The sequence below is a fragment of the Lucilia cuprina genome, chromosome 2 (assembly GCF_022045245.1).
Source record: "Lucilia cuprina isolate Lc7/37 chromosome 2, ASM2204524v1, whole genome shotgun sequence".
Taxonomy (NCBI): domain Eukaryota; kingdom Metazoa; phylum Arthropoda; class Insecta; order Diptera; family Calliphoridae; genus Lucilia; species Lucilia cuprina.
Window position 1 is genome coordinate 52,840,484 of NC_060950.1, and position 21,809 is coordinate 52,862,292.

General features: G+C 31.0%; 1 protein-coding gene across 2 annotated transcripts; it reads left to right on the forward strand.

Moving 5' to 3' along the window:
* Window positions 1–8,546: 8,546 nt before the first annotated feature.
* Window positions 8,547–19,849, forward strand: LOC111682263 (mitochondrial basic amino acids transporter). Of its 2 annotated transcripts, none has more exons than XM_046956475.1 (4): window positions 8,547–8,682; window positions 18,374–18,485; window positions 18,560–19,021; window positions 19,078–19,849. In XM_046956475.1, exons 1-4 carry the CDS (start codon window positions 8,638–8,640, stop codon window positions 19,704–19,706), a joined length of 1,248 nt encoding a protein of 415 aa, XP_046812431.1. In that variant the 5' UTR covers window positions 8,547–8,637; the 3' UTR covers window positions 19,707–19,849. The 2 variants fall into 2 exon arrangements, with proteins under 2 accessions (XP_046812431.1, XP_023299936.2); XM_023444168.2 differs by lacking the exon at window positions 8,547–8,682 and adding an exon at window positions 13,555–13,988.
* The last annotated feature ends 1,960 nt before the right edge of the window (window positions 19,850–21,809 follow it).

The following is a 21,809-nucleotide window of genomic DNA, read 5'->3' on the forward strand; positions in this document are numbered from 1 at the left end:
TGAGCTTAAATCTAAAACTGAAAAACACAATCATCGGTTAAAGTCCGCCTAAATTTATTCCGAGTTTAATCTATCAGCAAGCTAAGCCTAATTTAACTGAGGACTAAGAAACCCGCCCATAGAAAACGATTTTAAGCCGATTGGTATACTTTAAAGTCGGTATTGGGTAAATATTTTTGTATGTTACAAACATCAGCACCCAATATACTCTCCCCACTAAAATGATGTAGGGTATAACAAACTAAATAACAAATTAACTAACTAACTAAATAACTTTCTAACTAACTATCTATCTAACTAATTAACTACTGACTAGTTCAGGCAAATGGGAAGATTTACATATAATGCATGAAATCCGAAAAGTACAACCTTACCGGACCTGTTGTGCTCTCCGTTTCCAGAAAAATTTTTGTTGGTTAAAACAAAAACCTTATATGGTATTATCTGTATATATTACCTTCCGTTGTTCAAAAACTTAGTTTCCTGTAGGTAATTTTTTAAGAAATTGTCTATCAATGATCGTGAGGGATGTTATATTCGGATATATATCTCAAGATATTTAGACCTAATTTCTACAAAAGACTGGCAATTGCAATGAAAGTAACTCAGAGTAACACTGTTCTCTCTAAATAATCTACATTTATCAGTATAGGGCATATACTATAGGCACATTTAATTGTGTATAGCTATACCCTTAATCTTGTATATCCACTTAAAATATCTACCATAATACTAACCTCAGACTTGCTCATTTTGAGGAGGCTTTTTGTGTTGCTCTTTTTAGGGTCACCCTATAGAATCTTTGCTGTTTTACTCACTGTTTCATTATTCCCAAAAGGCCTTTTGAGATTCTCTCAGCCATGTTTTTAATTCAACCCTCGTTTCGTCGATTGGTTTTGCGTTCGTCATGTTAACTACTTCCAGTAACCCTTCCTTTAAAGCTAGTACATACGCTCTTTCGTTGCTGACTATTCCCGAGTGGTAGTATTTGGTTAAAGCTTTTGGTCTCAAGATTTAAAATTATTATCTGATATCGCCCTAATTGCCTTCTGACTGTCGGTAAATATGTACATAAACCCTGTTGGCGCCATATTCATTCTTATTCCGCTATTGCTCCAATTTAGATTCCTACGTTTATTTGTTCTAATGTATCGCTTGGGCATGATATTACATCTGGAATCTCTGTGTTTCAAAGTTACCGGGATCTCTGTGTTCCAGTATAACATCGGCCAAGTTCGATGCTTGTATATAGTACCGCTTTTTAGTTAGTTCACCTAAGGTTATCAGTCGTTCGACTGTAAGTGCCGTCTAATATCTTATATGTATATGTGTCAGCGGGTAGAATATCTAGCAACGGTTCCATGGCACCAATTATATCCAAGAACGCTAAACTCCCTGTAGTAGTTTGATATTACACTTTTTGTTAGAATAAGTCCACCAGATATCACACTTTTTTTTAGTAAACATTAGTAGTAAATTTTTCGCACCTAAAAACTGCGTTAAACATTTGCACTAAACTTTTGTTGGTTTATCAATTAATAACTGTAAATGTGTAACTTTTTGCAAATCCATTAACTGAAAACAGTATTGTATTAGTATATGGGGAATTTCATGTCAAGTGACCCAAGTAAAAAAATTGAATTTAACAAAATTTACACAAACTTTAGTACTATGGAATGTAAGGTCAGGCACAAATTTTTAGCTCTATCGGTCAAGAACTGCATACAGTGTTTTATTCAAAGAAGTGTAACTTTGAACCTGTTGGTCCTAGAAAAAACTGTCCGAACGAGTTCAGATAGCTATTTCTTTATTCTTTCCAATTTTTGTTTTTTTTTTTTTGCAAAATGGACCGTTTTTTTCCTTAAAGAAAGTTTATACAATTTCCTTGAAGGGCTTTATAGTCCCATATCGATCAGTACAACTCACTGATTCATAAATGGATGACCTGTTAGAATAACATAAGGAGGCTTAGTAAGGGAACTATGTATTTCCAATTTTAAACCAATAATCTTATAATTATTTATGTTACTTCAAAATACGTCCTAACTTTAAATTCTTAAAATTATCTTCATGAGATTCGACATTGAAATACGATTTTTGAATTAATTAATATTTACAAGGAAAATTAAATTTCTAATTTAATTATTTTTTTAATTAAGTTAATTATGTATATTCTACACGAGCATACTATATTTAGATTCATAACTTTCGCAAACTTTTTAGGTTGACATTTGTTAATACATGAAGATTTTAAAATATGATAATATATAAACAAATAAGATGATGTAATAATAGCATTACATTACATTTATAAATATTAAGTATTTTTTTAAGTCTTAAAATATTCGAATTCTCAAAATTTAAGTCAAATTTAATAATGTTAAAAGTTTAAATATGCATTTATAAAGGGTAAGTGGATTTTAAAATCTTGCAAAAATAAGTTATTAAATTTTGAACATTAATTTGCATCAAACACCCTTTACATTGCATCTTAATGGGGTGCGATATGTCCATCATGCTCTTATAAGCAGTTCGGATATAAATAAGGGAATTGACGATTAGGATCCAAATTCAATAGTGTCCTTAAAGACATACTATCTCACACATTGAACTAGAACTAGACTAGTGGGAACTGACAATATCAAATTCACTACACTATCTCTTATCTGTGATTAGTTAGCTCCATTACGTACTCTAAGAGAAGCTGTCAATGTGTTGTGTAGAACCATAGAGTATATAGAGCGGAAACTCCGCTGTCAAGGACCTAAGTCTGTTGTCAAAAACCTTGAATGTAGTAGTAGAAAAACTTATGATAGTATTAGTGTATTCCCCATATTTTAAATAACCCAACAAGCACATAATCAAACGTTTTAAAAATGTTATTAATTTTATTTAATATTAAACATTAACTGTTCTTTAAAAGAGAAACTGATTTAACATTTACATTCGATTTAGAGTTTTAAAATTTAAAAAAAGTTTGATTTACAACCTTTCTATACTTTACATGAACACTCTGTGTTTGCTGGGTAACGACATTTTAATTTATTATTCTGACATTTTCACCACAAAAATTTTTTATTTATTTTTTAAATTTTACATAACTTCGGCAAAATAAACAGATGTAGGTGACCCAAATTCAAGAGAAAACACTCGTCATTCTTACGAGTATTTGGGTGTAGCGAGGTCCATATACCCTTGATTCATTCAGTAACCTATTCCTTTGACACCAACTCTTCCCTGTTTGTCAGGATAATTTGATGCCACGGGGCTAAGTTTCCATCTTTGTCTTGTCCGGTTATTGAAGTATTCCATTTGGTATGTACGTGGTGGCTGCGGTTTAAAGCCGGGAAGAGAATATTGGTTAAAAGACTGGTGCACGGTAAAGTCTATAATTCGGGATAAGTTCGGTGCTATAGCTGAGATAACAGCATTGGAAATGAGTTGGTGTCAAATGTATATCATACGGGATGGACGTAGGGTTATACGGAGTGATGTTTTTGCATCTCGGTAGTTAAGCAATGGTCAGAGATTAGGTAGCTCGAGTACATTAATAAAGTTTAAGGAGCAAATTTTGAGTCGTCTCAAAAGCTTACCCAGTGGTCTTATAAGGCCAATACGACAGGTGTTCACGTAAAGCATATTCACTTATGTATCTGTTTTTTTCGGCAACAGCACCGAACTTATACAGAATAGATATAACCCGTAATTTTGTGTTTAAACCACAGCTATCCTGAAGGGACCACTGCAATAACCGGGACAAGACAAAAAATGAAAATCCAGACGAATACGGAAACATACGTTCATAATTTTGATATTTTATACAAAACTAAAAATATTTAATTTATTTACATTTAATTTGACAAATGACTGTGGGGAAATCGAACAGGTGGTATGTTGAATACACAGTACCCAGCCTACTTTATGTTTTCAAAACAATTTTGACAGGTTTCCCCTCTATGTTTCTCTATGTGTAGAACTCTGTAGCGCTTCTGAATTTTAAAATTAACTTAGAACTTTTAACTTGTTTGTTTTCAACACTTAATATTTTAGAAAAAAAGTTGAAAATTTTATTATATTTGTTCAATTCCCAATCGGTGTCGTAATTTTTTATTACTGTTTTGTTGTTCAACAATTTTTATGACATACAACGATACGACATCGATTGTGAATTGGAAATTATATTTGTATTTATTAAGTTTCCGTTTGTACAAAAATGTCAGAGTTATTTCCGAAAAAATTGATTCTGCCAAAATTAAATTACAGGGAAGAATCGCATTATTCTCTTTGGCACCATGGGAATAACAAGATCGCCAAAAATGGAATCATTTTCCCAGGAAAATAAAACGAAGTACATACTTCAAAAAGAATTGCATTTATTACCTCTTCAAAAGTAGCATTAGTTATTGAATCTAATATAATTGAATTTCTTAAAGTTGCAAGAAAATTATTATAATTAATAAAATTAACCCACGACTACAAACAGATTTCTACAGAGATACAAATTAAAATCCTACTGCCCATGGGTCCATTATTGACTGTAGCTTCCCGACCGAAAATTCTCTTCCGGAAAAGCTTTTAATATTCATTATTAACTTATAAAAATCTAGTTAAAAATCGACCAAATTCAACATAAATTCCTTCATGAAAATGAAGGTATATATAGATCCGTAAATTACCCAATCCTCATACAAATACCCTTTCAGAAAATAAAATTGTATTATTTTTTGTTGCGCATGAGTTTTGGAATATTCAAAAGATTTATCCAACCCGCGTTGAAAAACATGTATTACTTCGCTGACCGGTTTGCCTGTTATCGGGTTTTCATCAATTTATCTATATTATGACCTGCACACCGATTTGAGTGTCCTTTTGGTGTCTTTCTGATTCACGTACTAGTATATGTACTATAGAGAGAAAAGTTTTAAAAGCATTCCAAATTTCTTCGGATTTTAAAATAATATTTGTGATCTTGTCTACCTTCACATCTTCGCCAATGTGAATAAACAGCCTTGATCTGTGTATGTCAAATCGTGGACATTTGAATGTTACGTGTTTTGCGGTTTCATCTTCTTCAGGACATTGTGGAAACCTTGAAGAGTTGTCGTGTCGGAATCTATGATATATTTTTAATCTATGATAATTTAATTTACCATGTCTTCGATGTACTCATGCTTCTGTGCGTGGTAATAATCTGTATGTCCATCTGCCTTTTGGAGAATTTTCATATCTTCTTTGCCAACATGCCATAGTGTGCTTCTTTTCGATTTACCGAGTATGGTTCCTGGGTATTTGGAAGTTATTTGCAAGTTGCTTGTAAACGTTTGCAAGTTCTTTAGCTGATCTTGCAAACTATTTATCTAAAGATCTATCTATATCTCTTTTTTTTCTCTCTCTCTCTCTCTCTCTCTCTCTATCTATCTATCTATCTATCTATCTATCTATCTATCTATCTATCTATCTATCTATCTATCTATCTATCTATCTATCTATCTATCTATCTATCTATCTATCTATCTATCTATCTATTTATCTATCTATCTATCTATCTATCTATCTATCTATCTATCTATCTATTTTTTTTTTTTTTTTTTGTATAGTGGAGGTGGAAACCTTACATAAGTCCCAAACTGGGTATGTCGGATTACTACCGACTAAAACCACCTCCATCGTCAACACCACACTCCGCGGAACTGCCACCAGGTACTACTTCGCGGGGTGGTCAGCCTTTTAGCTGATATTCTTTAATTCACTGCATTTGTTATTGTATGAGATTCATCCTGCAATTTTCGAGTTATTTCTGCATCTCGCAATGCATTATTTATGGCTGTTAAATATGCGTTTACCATGAACCAATTGTGTTCTGACGCCATCATGATTCCGATTATGTTTCCTGTGTTTAGTTCTTCTCTTATGCATGACTCTAACCATGTTCGCAATTCTGAGAATTGGGGGCAAATTAAAACTACATGCTCCGCAGTTTCATCTTCCTCTGGGCATTTTGGGCACCTTGGTGAGTTATCATGCCCAAAGCGGTGCAGATAGCTCCTGTAGATTCCATGTCCTGTAAGGAATTGCGTTTTGGGATAAGTTTGAAGGTCCAACGTCCCTTAGTTGAGCTTTCCCATCTCCTTTGCCATTCTGTCATGGTTTTTTCTCTTTCTATGTTGCTTATTTCTTTCTTTGTCAAATCTGGATTTCGAAGTCTTTCTTCGTAAATTGCCGATAGTTCTCTGGCTGCTAGGTCTATATGTATTATACCTGCTACTACGTTTGCTGCTTCTGCAGAGATTGTACGAAAGACACTACACACTCTCAGACAGCTACTCCTATGTATGGAGATCATATCCTTCGATATTGTTTTAGTTAGTGCACTTTCCTATATTGGTGCACCATAAAGAAGAACTGAATTCGTTACTCTAGAAATCAGAATTTTTCTGCTCTGTCGGGGTCCGCCAATGTTTGGCATCATTCTTGTTAGGGCGTTTGCTACTGCTGTTGCTTTCTTGCAAGCGTAGTTAACGTGTTTTTTGAAGTTGAGCCTATCATCAACCATTATGCCTAAATATTTAAGAGATTCGGCTGATTTAATTACGGATGTTCCTACTGTAAATGAGAGAGTCTCTCTTTTTCTCTTTCCGCTTATGAGCACGGCCTCTGTCTTGTGGTCTGCCAGGTGTAGATTCATAACTTTCATCCAGTTTCTTATAGTTTCGACGGATTCGTCTGCATATAGTCGAACCTCGTCCAATTGTCGTGCTCTGATAAGAATTGCAATGTCGTCCGCAAATCCTACCATGGTCGCTTCTTCTGGGATTTTTAGGTTGAATATACCGTTGTACATAATATTCTATAGGAGCGGACCTAGAACCGATCCCTGGGGAACTCCTGATGAGATATTGTACGATTCCGTACCTTCGTCTGATTCAAACCACAATGTTCTGTTAGAGAAGTAGTCTTTAATTATATTTATTAAATACTCCGGGACATTAATTGATCGTAAAGATGATATAATATGTTTCCAACCAGCAGAGTTGAAAGCATTTTTTACGTCCAGTGTGATGATAGCACAGTATTTCCTGTTCTTGCCTTTTGCTGTAATTGCTTCCCTTGCAGAGTCAATTACAAAGTTCACTGCGTCGATTGTTGACTTTGCCTTTCTAAAGCCATACTGTCTCATAGAAAGACCTTCACTTTGTTCGACGGCCTCGCCTCATCCTTGGGCGAAGGATAAGTTATCTATCTATCTATCTATCTATCTATCTATCTATCTATCTATCTATCTATTTATCTATCTATCTATCTATCTATCTATCTATCTATCTATCTATCTATCTATCTATCTATCTATCTATCTATCTATCTATCTATCTATCTATCTATCTATCTATCTATCTATCTATCTATCTATCTATCTATCTATCTATCTATCTATCTATCTATCTATCTATCTATCTATCTATCTATCTATCTATCTATTTATCTATATATCTATATATCTATCTATCTATCTATCTATCTATCTATCTATCTATCTATCTATCTATCTATCTATCTATCTATCTATCTATCTATCTATCTATCTATCTATCTATCTATCTATCTATCTATCTATCCACATACTTATCAAGGGGCCCGGTACCAAATAACTATAAACGTTTTAAAAATAATACGAAATTATTTTAAACTATTAAATAATTTCTTCTGGGCGGAAATTCCAAGGATCCTGGGAGATTTTAAAGTGAATTCCATTATCTCGGGAAAAGTAAAACACTATTTAGTATTATACTCCTCTTTCCAGTTCAATTGATGATTTGTTTTTGAATTGGAATAAAAATTAAAATATTAGGTTTGACGCCCTAGTTGTTATTCATTTAATTTATTATGTTTACCAATATTTTTATTAAAAAAATGAATGTGACAAACTTTGCCCCATTTAATTTAGAATTAAGATTAGAAATTTATTATAATTGCAAAATTTGTTGACATGACAATTGACAGATATCTCCGTAAATATGTAGAACATACCTGTATGTGTCAAGTACAATTGTTTGTTCAAGATGAACATTTTTGAATACATTTTTTTTGCAGCAGTCTATTCAAATATCACAATTTTTAAAATATACATATGTATTTTCTAAGATAACATCACATACTTATTTACAAATAATAAATAATTTGGTCCAATACAGATTATCAAATTGACCTTTTAATTGGATGTGGTTATGATAAGTATACGTATGTTTATAGAATTTAATTCATACCCAAAATTGAACATTTTATTAGAAACGTAATTAAATTCCAAAACTGACTTAAGACGTTATTAACAAATATTTTTATATAGATGAATAAACCTATAAAATGTTAGGTACATTTATTGCGTCAATAAAGTATATTTCTATATAAAACAAAATCGGTTATCGAAGTAAAAATTCTGTTAAAAAATAAATGAGAAAAAACTTCCCCTTAAAATACATATAAAAAGGAAATAGAAACACTCTGCGTGGGGTAATATTTTAATAAATATTGTCAAAATAAACAATAAATTTTTTCATATAAAATATTTAAAAGCAAAACAAAATAAAGTTTTTAATTTTTATTTTAAGGGAAAAACAAAAAAGATAGAGGAAATTAAAAAAAATGGCTTCAAATCCGTCATTGTGTTTAATCTACGACATTAAACGGGTATGTATGACTTAAAGAACAACTATTATGTATTTAACAGCAACAACAAACCGTAAAATATGGAAAATATTTCATGCGACAAATTTCTGAAATACTTTACAAAATTCATATGAAATCAAAATAAATCCATTAATTATTTTGCACTGCAAATTAATGAATGAAGGTTATCAGGGAAATTTTGACACGCAAAAATATTAAAAAACAAATGAATTAATTTAAATTAAATGAAATGAAGTAAATAATATTTAGTCATCCGTTATATAGAAATTATTTCATCGATTTGTTTTTCAACAAATACATACTAATGCCTAAATTTAATTATTTGTTTGTAGATTAAACGATTTGCAGAGGACTCAAAGAATGTACCTAAAAAATGTTATATAAATAGATCTCAACGTGTTTTTAGGGGTTTCACTTTAACAAAAAAAAAATTCCAGAAAATTTAGGAAAATAACCGAAACATTAACCTATTAAGGTCCAACAATGTTTCGTTCAGCCATCTTTAGCAACATGAAGTTTATTCGAAATTGTCACTTTTTGAACTGGTTGTGTGGAATCTTTATATAGTTTAGGTTGATAATAGGATGTTATCAAATCCGATGAAACACACTTAGGCTACTAGTGGGCCTGTTGTTATTTTTCAATGTTCAGAAACATAATTTCCTGAAAAAAATTTTCAATCAGTGTTAAAGAGAAATGTTATTTCCAGAATAACTTCACTTTCAAGATACTTGGATCTAAAATCGACGAATGCCTGTGACGAAGAAAGTGCTGCAGAGTTTCACTGTCCTCTCCGCGTGCTCTACATTCGTCTGAATCCACACGTAAAATTTTGTATAGATATACTAATCCACTCAGAATACATACCATCATATTAACCGCAGACATGACCATTTTGAAAAGATTTCTCGTCTTGCTCACATCAGAGCCATCGCATAGGATCTTTATGGTTCTGTCCACCGTTTCATTATTCCAAGGGGTCTTATGGGATTCAGCTTTAGCTGCGTCGAATGATTTTGCGTTAATCAGGACAAATATACTTTTGTTGTCGACTACTACCTAATGTCCTGGTATCCATATGATGTAAACCTTAATACATCTGGGATAATATTTAGATATCCTGATATCGCCCTAATTGCCTTCTGTACGCACAATATTTATTCTAATCCAAATTACACATTCTGTTATTGTGCGTACTGCTGCCGGGAAGCTTGTATTACGACGTTGGTATATTTCTGCTTCTGGTTCTACAATATAGAACCCTAGGCCCACTTTTCCCCCAATCGGATTCCTGCTGGTATTTGTTCTAATGTTCCGTTTAACCAAAATATTCTATATGGGATCAGCGTTTCAAAGTTTCCCACATATTTTGTGTCTGGTATGCGTTCAGCCACGTCTGATGCTTGTATATAACCTTCCGACATGTTTACTGAACATTTTATAACTACTTACTGTAGGAGTTATCAAAATGGGGATGAAGAAGAAACTATGCCTCATCTTCTCAGCGACTGTCCTGCCTTGGCAGATACTCGAATTTGGACTCTTGAATTAGCCTATTTTGGCGATCTATCCGATTTGTTCTATATATATTAAATTATAACGTTTTTTGGCGTTCATTAATTTGTTAGAATGGGTGTGAACTTTGTTACGCACACTAATCAGGACGTAAAGTCTTTTTTTAACTATGGTAATTAGGCCTGGTCTTTCTCCTCAGCAGTTTCTTCACATCTTCTCTCTTCCTTATCTATCTCTCTTCTCTTCTAAAATGTATTTTTACACAGGGACCCAAGTAGAGCTGAAAATGGCTACCGATGTGTTCAGTATACATTGATGATCTGTCCTATAACCACTTTTGGTCAATTCGCCTTAAGTAAGATATAAGCCGGCTGTAAGTGCCGTCTCATATCTTAAATATTTTTTAATGGGTGGAATATCTAACAGCGTTTCCAGATTCTTGGTTCACGGCATCACTTATACCTAAGCAGTATGAACTACAACAATGAATTCATTATTGTAGTTGATATTACACTTTTTGTCCAAAGAAGTCCATCAGTTTATTGATGCATAAGCTAGAATTAAACATTTTAAAGCCAATTTTCCAAAGTAGGACTAAGACCTATAACCTCGCTACATATCGCCCAGCACCGATAAGTCTTTTTGAACCTATCCTCCATGTGATGTCCCCAGCTTTAAGTAATGGACATCATTTTTAAAAATCAGTTCTGGTTGCAGTTCTTTTATAGGTGTTTTTTGTTCAAAATGTCTTCAGATTATTTCACTTTTTAAGACTTTTTGATATAGAAATATAACCATGTAATGGGTAAAATTTAGTGCAGGTGTTAGTTTTGACCTTAGGACTATTGATTATCGGTCTCATACAACTAACTCGATCCGCATTTACTCTATCAAACTCTTTAAAGTTAGTTCCACAATTGACTGAAGACCCATTAAAGGGTTTCTTATTAAAATCAGTGTAACAAACATATACGTATATCAAATTAATATAAGTATTTAAATAGAATTCAAACAGAACATATTTGTAATAAATGTCAAAATCGTTATTCATACTAATATCCTTGTAGATCGGTTCATAATTGTCATAACTTCTTATTAGCAGATATAACGTATCATATAGTTGTCCACGCCGACAACAATTTCTCACTTCTATAATTTTATTATTATTTAACTAAACTAAAATTAACAGGCAAATATTAAGCATTTGAAACTTTGTATAAAAATAATACATAATTTTATAAGTTTTCCTTAATTACGAATTGTGTTTAAATAGTGTCACAAGGTTGAGAATCTGCTACAAAATCTAATCATTTGGTGATAATGAAATAATCTGAAATTAAATAAGTTTATTTTAGAACTATATTTTTTGTAATCAACAACAAGCTTTAAAGAAATTCCGAGCTAAAGTTCGAATCAAAATGTTCGAAGAAATATTATAAAAAATACTCCTGATCAAAAGGAAGCTTAAAGTTATTAATACTTTGATTATTTGGATTCGATTTTTAAAGTCTAAAATAAGATAATATAATACTGAATAGTTTAGGGGGTTATTATGTAAATTCCATCCCCTCATTTCACTACATTTGGATTTAAATCAGACCCATTCCGAATAGATCTTACCAATTACCAGAAGAGAAGAGTTGTACGGTGATAAGACTGCTAGTTAAAGTTTATTAAAGTGCCGGCACTTACATATATCTATGGACTAGTATTATGACTGTTCTACCGGATCTATGGGCTAATCCATCAGTCTAATGATTGTGAAAGGACTCAGTTTTAAAAGGACCATTCAACTCATCAGATACTGTATAATATTAAATTCAGCCTGTAGCTGCGAGAAATTTCCAGATTTTTTAGTTTTGCCTCAGATGTCTCACCAAAGTTTGATATATTGTGATTGCAATGAAAACTATTTCTATTAACGGCTAGATCAGGGCATTAACTGGTCTTTAAAACTGCGACAGTGTTGATTGAAGGAGATCCCAAGCCGACTTGCAGGTCTGCCTTGCACTTAGTATTGTACTTTTATTGCTGCTATTAACCTTGTACATATGCCATGAAAAATAAAAAGACTACTCCATCTATTTTTATATTTTTGAAGAGTGGATATGGGGATACTGCCTATGGAGATATCAAGATCAGATCGCTTTTAAGCAAGTTCATACTAATGTCAGAAAGGTACCCCAATCTTGGCATATCTTTCTTACATTGACTATTGACAAAAATGCCTAAGTTGCCACAAATGACAAGATCTATATAAACTTACAGGTTGATATTATCGCAAATATTTACGCCTGAAACACTTTAGAGTTGCCATATTCTTCGCAAAAGAAGTTTAGAATTATCTGTAATGATTCTGATGGTATAATTGCTCCGTAGGTTACCCCTACACACCACTCGATCCTAAAAGAAACTGTGACTTTAAAAATTCTATCAAAGTCCGTGAGTGTGGGGTTGTTTATATAGTCGAATAGGATTAAAATCTTAGAGTGTGCATATGTTCTTGATATCTTACTCCCTAATGAGTTAAGTCTCTCTATGCTGCAAGCTCATATAACATTTATATATAGATCTATAGATAAGATGTGTGTAAAGGATTAGTTCTTAGAGATCTCTGGTATGGTAAACTTCTTAGTTGAAACTTGGTAAACTTCTTAGTTGAAGTTTACCATACCAGAGATCCGTATACAAATAAGGAGAGAACATATAGCATACATCCATTTAACTATCATGGGGCAATGTTCCAATTTCATGCCAAATATTTTACGACACGAGTTGACTTTTTGACTCTGTGGGGTAGTTTTTTACTAGTATTTTTCGAGAAATTTGTTGCAGAAAATATCTGTCTTAAGTAAAACCCTACAAAAAAAGAAACTTTCGTAAAGATAATATACAGGGTATTAAAAATACATCAATAGATAATTGTTAAAGTGGGCTTGAAAGAAACGTCTAAACACTTTTTGCACAGTGTATCAAATGTTGATAACCTCAGGCAAAAGAACATCGGTTTATGAGAAACTCAATAAGAAGAAAAATTTATTTGAATCCGACTATATACATATATATATTGACTAGTGCAGTAGTATGTATATACAAACGTCACTACATACAAATGAAATATATTTATGTATACGTTTGTTAATGTTTAATCATGTATTGTATACATAGTAAGTAATAATTTTTCTATAATACAGAATCTTCCTTATCTCTCCGATTTCATTTAGAATCACACATTTTTTTATATACTATTTTACGTACAAATCGTACATACGTAAAAGTAGTTTGCATTTTGCAAAATAGAAGTGATTAAAACATACAGAGATCGGTTATTTAATTCAATTTCCAAAAATATAAAACAAATTATTTAATACTTCCCTTAAGTCTAGAATTTCAGTCTTATTTTGACCATAGAAGTGAAAGAAAGTGTCCAGTGTTTTTTGAAAAGAAAAAATATTCAAATACTTTCTAATTAGTGTGTGATAATACAAAATTAGAATTTTAAAACAAATAAATAAAATACTTTCTAGTAAAATACTGAAAGTTTATTAAAGTGTGTCTTGGAATATTTTCTTTTTTAAAAAAACAGTTTAATTTGTAAAAGGGCGTTTTTAGAACATTATGCATATTTTATATTCGGTTGAATTTCCTATAGTTTTCAGTGGTATTGGTACAACCGGGTAAAATTATTTTCAATTATTTTAAATCAACTCCCTAACCCTCCCACAAAAAAAAAATAGTTGAATTTTGAGCCCACAAATAACAAAACACCAAAGCGAAAACAAAACGAAAGTGTAAGTTGAAAATTTTATATTAAAATAAAATATTAAAAATAAAATAAAATAAAAATTACTAACATAAATCACTTTTAACGACGCGACGTAATAAATAATTGAATCCGATTATTACAAGTTCTCTATCCATTGATTCCCCCATTTGTCGTAACATTATGAACGATCCCAGGTCATATTTTCATAAATATAATTGCGATTAAAATAATTTTCTGTTTTTATGGAATTTTTTATTAACAACCATTAAATAATATTATTTTGTATTTGTTTTGATTAAATTTCTTATTTATTTGTTTGTTTGTTGTCATAAATTGACGTGTATATATAATAATCTGATATTTTTTCTAAGATGTTTTGCATATTATTGCATATATGCTGTTTATGTTTTTAAATTGTTTTTAAGTTTGGAAAAAATCGAAACCTATTTGATTGTTAATCATCAAAAAATATTTAAAATTTTTAAAAAATTTCGTACATATTAATTAAATCTCTAAATTATCAAGATATTTATAAACACAAAAATATGCAGCATATTTTAGGGAGTTTTCATATGGTCACAGCCATTTAATGTTTAAATTAGAAACAGGTATAGAAATTTTGCAATTTTATAATACTGCAACAACAAAAATTCTTTTAAAATTAAGAGTAATAAATGACTTGTCGTTGGGAGGACATTAAGCATATCAGTTATGTTTGAATAATATTCCTATTAAAATCGGCCTTCAGAGCCCAAAGAACAGAACTATTAAAAATGGTTATGGTGATAGGAAGAGGAAATACCTCTAGGCCACCATGAGGCCTGTTGTGTGCTTCTTTGATAAAAAAAAACCTTATATGTAGTAATCACTGAATGTATAATCGTTTGATGTTCAGAAACTCAATTTCTTAAGAATTCTATAATTAATGTTTGTGAAAATGATAATCGTATAATTATTTCATTAAGCCTCCTTAGTATTGGATCCAGACTACTGAATAAATCACAACTTTGTTAAATATAGTTTTATATACGCCTTAATGATATCGCCACTTTTTGTACTATTTTTTATGGCCTCATTAAATCCGAACTTTTCAACAAAACCCCTAAACTACATCAGAAGATCGACCTATATTTCATGAAATCGGTTTTGTATAAATAAATTATAACACATATTCTCATATATATGTGTAGAGTATTAAGTCATGTCCAACTATACTTTCCCAGCAAAAATAAAATTAATTACTTTCAAAAGAATAACATTTATCACTAATTCAAAAGTAGCACTAAGTGAATTTTTTTTTACCTTCTATGGAAGTGATGTTTATTGTCTTCCAAAGAAGCGAAAAGGATCCAATTTTGTTTAAAATTTATTTATTTATGTTAATATTATTTAAGTCAAATTAGTTGTATTCTATTATACTACAATTTCATTTTCTAATAACTTTCAAAAAAAAGAACATAAAAATTACTTCATAAGAATGACTCCAAATGTAGTGAATTTGGAATCATATAAGAAGAACATCCCTTCAATGACAAACCTTTGTTAAAATCATCACTTCTTCAGGTCTTTTTCAGTACTTCCATGGAGTAAATTCTAGTTCTTTTTCGCTTCTTTGGAAGTTCTTTTTTTCTGGGTTATTACTTGTTTTATCTATTGACTGGAATAGGGACTAAACTTTTACAAATAAATAGTCTATCGACTAGCATATGAACTGGGCTAATTTCCATTCTATGAACCAGTCAATTCTCTAGTCATTCTCACTAGTCTAACGGTCTATGTTATGGAATAGTCAACTAGAGTGGGCTAGACTAAAGAATACACCAGCTAAAAAGTTTTTAAAAAGGATAGTGCATAATTTTCCATCCCTGTTTTATAAACAAAATTCCATAAAACCATTTTTTTAATCATTTTCTTTCAGAGATTCTTATTAGAGACGACTTTAAAGAATATCGCTTGTGATTACAGTGACTTTTTTAGTAGAGCTTATTAAAACCTTTAATTTACAATATAAAACTATTCCTATAGGAAAATTTTAAGAATTTATTCTAAGTTTATTAGCTTTAAAATGGATGAAAATGAATGCACTTTAGATTCTTTAACAGGTCTAAGTGATTCTGTTCCAGTTATGTCTTTACTACTTTAAGAACCATTTCTTTTGTGGAATATTGTTATAAAGTTATTCTTAAAAGAAAAGAACTAGTTCTAGAGTTATGACCACAGGAACTTTCCCGATTCACTAGCATCACATGCGTTGGCTGGTACTATAGCAGGATTTTCGCAAAGTATTGTGTGCGCTCTCTCATTGAATGAAGGCTCGAAAGGGTCGAAGTTTAAAAGTCCGCTGAATTGCTTAAAGCACATTGTAAACCATAAGGGCCTGCGATGTACCATGAGAGGTTTGGCATTAACCAGGTCTAGCTCATGATATACCAGTTCCAAAGTTACTGAAATGATGCTGTTCTAGTTATGTCGTCATTACTTCAAGAACCAATTTTTTTGAATATTCATATGATTTCAAAGTATTTTTAAAGAGAAAAGAACTAGTTCTAGAAATAGCTCTAAAAGGAAGTTTATTTTCATTAAAAATCTTAAAAACTTGAGTATCGATACTCGTTATATTGATCGATACTGAAGATCAATATACAGACTATCGATCAATATAATGAATATTCCACAGAATCGGTTCCAAAAGTGAAAATTTCGTACATTAAATTCTATATTCAAAAACATATAGAAAAACATTTCAATTATAGACTATCAAAAACTATTTTTAAAATCGTCGATAAGGAACTGAAAAAAACTGAAAATTACATGGCACGTTTTCAGAGTTCAGCGAGTCACATATGTAAAACAAAATTTGTGTATATATATATATATATATATATATATATATATATAATATATATATATATAATATATATATATATATATATATAATATATATATATATATATAATATATATATATATATATATATATATATATATATATATATATTTCGTCACACGTCAAAGAAATCTGATATTTACTTTTAATTGAATTTATGAATTTTCATTCACTAAAACTTGATCTCATACAAAACATGACAATCTCGTGATTATTTGATTTTCAGAAAAAAGAACAATTTAAAATTTAATCTTATTTAGTTGTTTGAAATATACTTCCATCATTGAATTGTCACGTGATGAAATTTAAAATCGTGCAACGCCCTCAATTACTAGCAATATGCAGGCTTACAGATTCAAAATTTTCTCTCACTCTCTTTCTATGAAATTTATAGCTTCTTAAATTTCTAATAAAAGCCAAAAAGGTCACTTTTAGAAGATTAGCCAAATGTTTAGATTTTTTTTTGAGAAATAATCAAATTTTATTTTAATTATTAACACAAGACATTAGGTTCATATATGTATATATGTTTTTATAGTGTCGCCTCTTTTTTTTATACAATTATATTAAAATAAATTCGGTTTTTAGCTTAATTTTTCTTAATTATTCTTTGTTCTTAACTTAAACCCGACTTTATCAGTTACAAAAATGTATTGAATTATTTTTATAAAAATTAATTTAAAATTATTTTTTGCATATTGTTGCCAAGTAAATTTTAATATTAGAATCCAATTAAAACTAGTTTTTTTTTCAATCGAAAACTGTACTTTATATTTGCCTAATAGTTGTCTTCATATCCAGCTTGAACCAAAATTAACTGAATCGATCACGTTTACGACTTAGAACACTTTCACTGTGACCCTTTGCTTCAGTTGCATTCTAACATATCTAATAATCTAATATATTTATTTTACTATATCATATGAACGTCTTTTTTCTGAAATCGTATATTTTTTAAATTTTTAAATGATCGATTCGCATTCCGGATTAAGAGAAATTGATCTTATTTTTTTGTTTATGCTTTTTTCTTCGATTTCTCTTCTAAATTATCTTACCGCAATAATATGTTGTTTGTTGTTGTTTTGAATGAGTAATTGGATTATCCACTGGATGGGTTCCATGATAATGTTTTCCTAAAATATTACTGTACTCTTAATAAGCCCTTAAACCCATTTGATTAATTGTGTTATAAATTCGGACGATGAAGAAATGAAAAGGTTTTTTGGACATCATTCAGAAGTATTGGACCCAACAAACATATTATGTAATTTTAAATAGTTGTTTTTTAATTATGATTACTTGCAAATTTTTTTATAAACATTATGCTTACTTGCAAATCTAATAAAAAGGGACCAAGAATCTTTTTGCTGTTTATTGATAAGTGTTTGTACTTTGATACCGGAATATACATATTTTTATAAAATTACACTGCAGATAGCTTTAGTTTTCCTAAATGATACGTTGACCCTTTTCCTAATCTATAAATTATAAATTTCTTTAATATTCCATTCTTATACATTCCAGTTGAAAACCGAACAAATCGATAACACCAAAGAAGATAAAGTCAATTTAACAACAACCGATCACTTTTGGAGTCCTAAAATGGCGCTTGATTTTTTAGCTGGTTGTATTGGAGGTATAATAAACGTTAGGAAAAAGAAAATCTTCTCATAGATTTAAAAAAAATATATGTTTTTATTTGCCAAATAGGTTGTGCTGGTGTCTTGGTCGGCCATCCTTTAGATACCGTTAAAGTTCATTTACAAACTCAAGATCCGAAAAATCCTAAATATCGTGGTACTTGGCACTGTATGACATCTATTGCTAAGCAGGAGAAATTTAGAGGTCTATATCGTGGTATTACAAGTCCCATTGGCGGCATTGGATTTGTAAATGCCATTGTGTTTGGCGTGTATGGAAATGTTCAGAGAAATACCAAAAATCCCGATTCTCTGGCATCACATGCGTTGGCTGGTAGTATAGCAGGATTTTCGCAGAGTATTGTGTGTGCTCCCATGGAATTGGCAAAAACCCGTTTGCAACTGCAACATGAAGGCTCGAAAGGGCCGAAGTTTAAAGGACCCTTGGATTGCTTAAAGCACATTATAAAACATGAGGGCCTACGTGGTACCATGAGAGGTCTAGCATTTACCGCTGCTCGTGATATACCAGGTGAGTTAATTCTAAATATTTAGCTGAAAGAAATACTAATTTTCTATCTATTTTAGGTTTTGCTACTTATTTTGTCAGTTATGAATACATGATGCGTCAACCTAGCAAGAATAATATTCTATATGGTCTCTGTGCCGGTGGTCTTGCTGGTATGTGCTCTTGGGTGGCCTGCTATCCTATAGATGTAATTAAAACTTGCATACAGGCCGATGATCCGGTAAATCCCAAATACCGAGGTTATATGGATTGTATAAGACAGGGTTATAGATCGAACGGTTTAAGTTTTTTCTTTCGTGGTCTTAATTCAACTATGATACGATCATTTCCCATGAATGCTGCCTGTTTCTTTGTCGTCTCTTGGATTATGCAATGGGCCAATAAAGGGGGCGTTGATGTTGTTGTCCATACCGGCGATCCAATGGCTCTTGTTAGCTTAGCTACAAATCTACCACTCTGTCATGTCCTGCACATCGATCATGCCGAAGAGAAAATGAAACATCAACGTACCGTCCTTACGCAGAGTTTGCGTACACTTGGAACATTTAATGAAGCAGTATGCCATACCGAAGCCGCCGAATTGGCCAGTCAATTTTATCCCGATAAAGTTAATGATAAATACTATGTATTTGAAGATGAACGGCTGATGAGAGAGAATGCACTCCAAGAAAACTCACATAATTGTTAAGTAGTCATTAAATTTCCTCTATATCTCTCTTCATACTATTAGTTAATATATAGTAATTTATGATTTATTTCCTATATATTTGTATATATTGTTTTATCCAAATGTACAAATTTTTAACATTATTAAAGATTTCCATGAAATTATGAATGAATGTTTTCATAAAACTAAAAATTGAAAATAAGATGTATTTATTGATTTATTGTGAACGGATAGAATTGATGTTAATATTTACAACATTTTTCGATTACATATTTATCGCGTTTCTTACAATTGAAAAAGAAAACGCAGATAAAAGTGAGAACAAAGCTGTAGAAAAGTCACTACAAATAACATACTTGAAGTACATCAAAGTTTGGTGAAAAACCATGAAATTTACATAAGCATGACATTGAATGAATGAAGTTTATTTTTGACATCAAAAGATCGAATTTTTGTGCTTCTAAAACTATGATTATATGTAGTTCAAAGTTGTCAAAATGAACAACATCCCTCCAATGACACGCTAAAGTTAAATTCATTGTTTTTTCACCAAAATTGAAAGTACTTCAAGTATGTTAGTATGAAAAAAGAAAGTATGTAAAGAGGAAGGATAAAAGGAAACATGCTTATTCTCAAGGGGTTTCGACCCTTTAAGATTTTGCCTGCTCATGGCCTTCTACTAGACAATGCAACCATAAGTTAGAATTAGGGTTCTATAGTTGGAACGAAAAGTCGACTTTTTGCATTTTATGCAAATTCGATTTTTCGACTTTCATTTAGTTAAAAGTCGACTTTTAGTATTTTATAAATAGTCGAGTTTTCCCGACTTTTCAATTTATTCGACTTTTTTACTATTTTTGACTTTTTTCCAATTTTTCGACTTTTTATGACTTTTTGACTATTTTCTACTATTTTTTTCTAGTTTTTCCGACTGTTTTAGAGTTTTAACTTATTTTCTAAAGTATTCAATTATTCGGGTTTTTGTCTTTTAACAATAATTTTCTTCATATACACCCTGTAACAATTTTGAAAAAAGCATTCACATATGGAAAAGTTGATAAGCATGTGAAAATAGATTTCACTTAAAGAATTGCGTTCTCCGATTTTGATGTCCTTATAAAAGGATTTCAAAGTTTAAAGGACTACAAACGAATATTTAAAATATTTATATGTATTTTATAATGCTAATATTGGTATCAAATTAAAGCTGGGAATTTGTACATTCTATCTATATTATTTACCTGTCTCTCATTTTTACTTAAAAAGGTTTCATTTTCACTTCAATTCTTTGTTTAGTTTTTTATCAAATACTAGAAATTATGCTTTTCTATATAAAGACATTACTGTTTTTAAGATTTTCAACGAGTTCTAGAATTCATACGTTCCATTGAACACTAGTTCAATTATAACTGTTGCTGAATACTTATTAGAAATACTTAAGAACACAACAATGTTCCCAAAAAAACTGGTTGTACAAATAAAAATAATTATTTCCATGATTTTTTTTAAAAAATCATCAAATAAATTTTCTTTATTATAGAAAATTGATTAACAAATTAAGAAGAAAATTTATTATAAAAATATTATTATATTTTTCTTAATCGGTTAATTGATAGAAATTATTCGGTTTATTCGTTATTTCAAATTTGACAATTTTCATTTATTCGAACGATTATGGCGCCCACAGCGCTTAATATATTTACCGACAGTCAGTAGGCAATTAGGGCGATATCACGAGATAGAACTAAATCTAAGACCGTATTGGATTGGATTCTCGCATAGGTAAGGTTCACTTCATATGGGTACCAGCCCACTCGGGACTAGTCGGTAACGAAAAAGCGAATGGAGCTCGAGGCAGTTAACCTGACAAACGCAAAACCATTCGAAAGCTGAAATAAAAATGTGGGTGAGAGAATCCTATAAGACATCTTGGAATAATGAACCAGTGGGTAGAACCACGAAAATCCTATGGGGTGACCCTGAAGATAACAAGTCGAAAAATCTCCTAAAAATGAGCAAGTCTAAAGTTAGTATGATAGTACGTATTCTGAGTGGAGACACAGGATACGAGCACATTTATGCAAAATTCTACGTGCGGATTCAGACATTTGGAAATGACAGTGA

Coding starts and splice junctions, on each gene's coding strand:
- LOC111682263 (XM_046956475.1), top strand. CDS start 8,638: ATGGCTTCAAATCCGTCATTGTGTTTAATCTACGACATTAAACGG. Junction 8,683..18,373: donor TAATCTACGACATTAAACGG/GTATGTATGACT, acceptor TATACATTCCAG/TTGAAAACCGAACAAATCGA. Junction 19,022..19,077: donor CGCTGCTCGTGATATACCAG/GTGAGTTAATTC, acceptor TATCTATTTTAG/GTTTTGCTACTTATTTTGTC.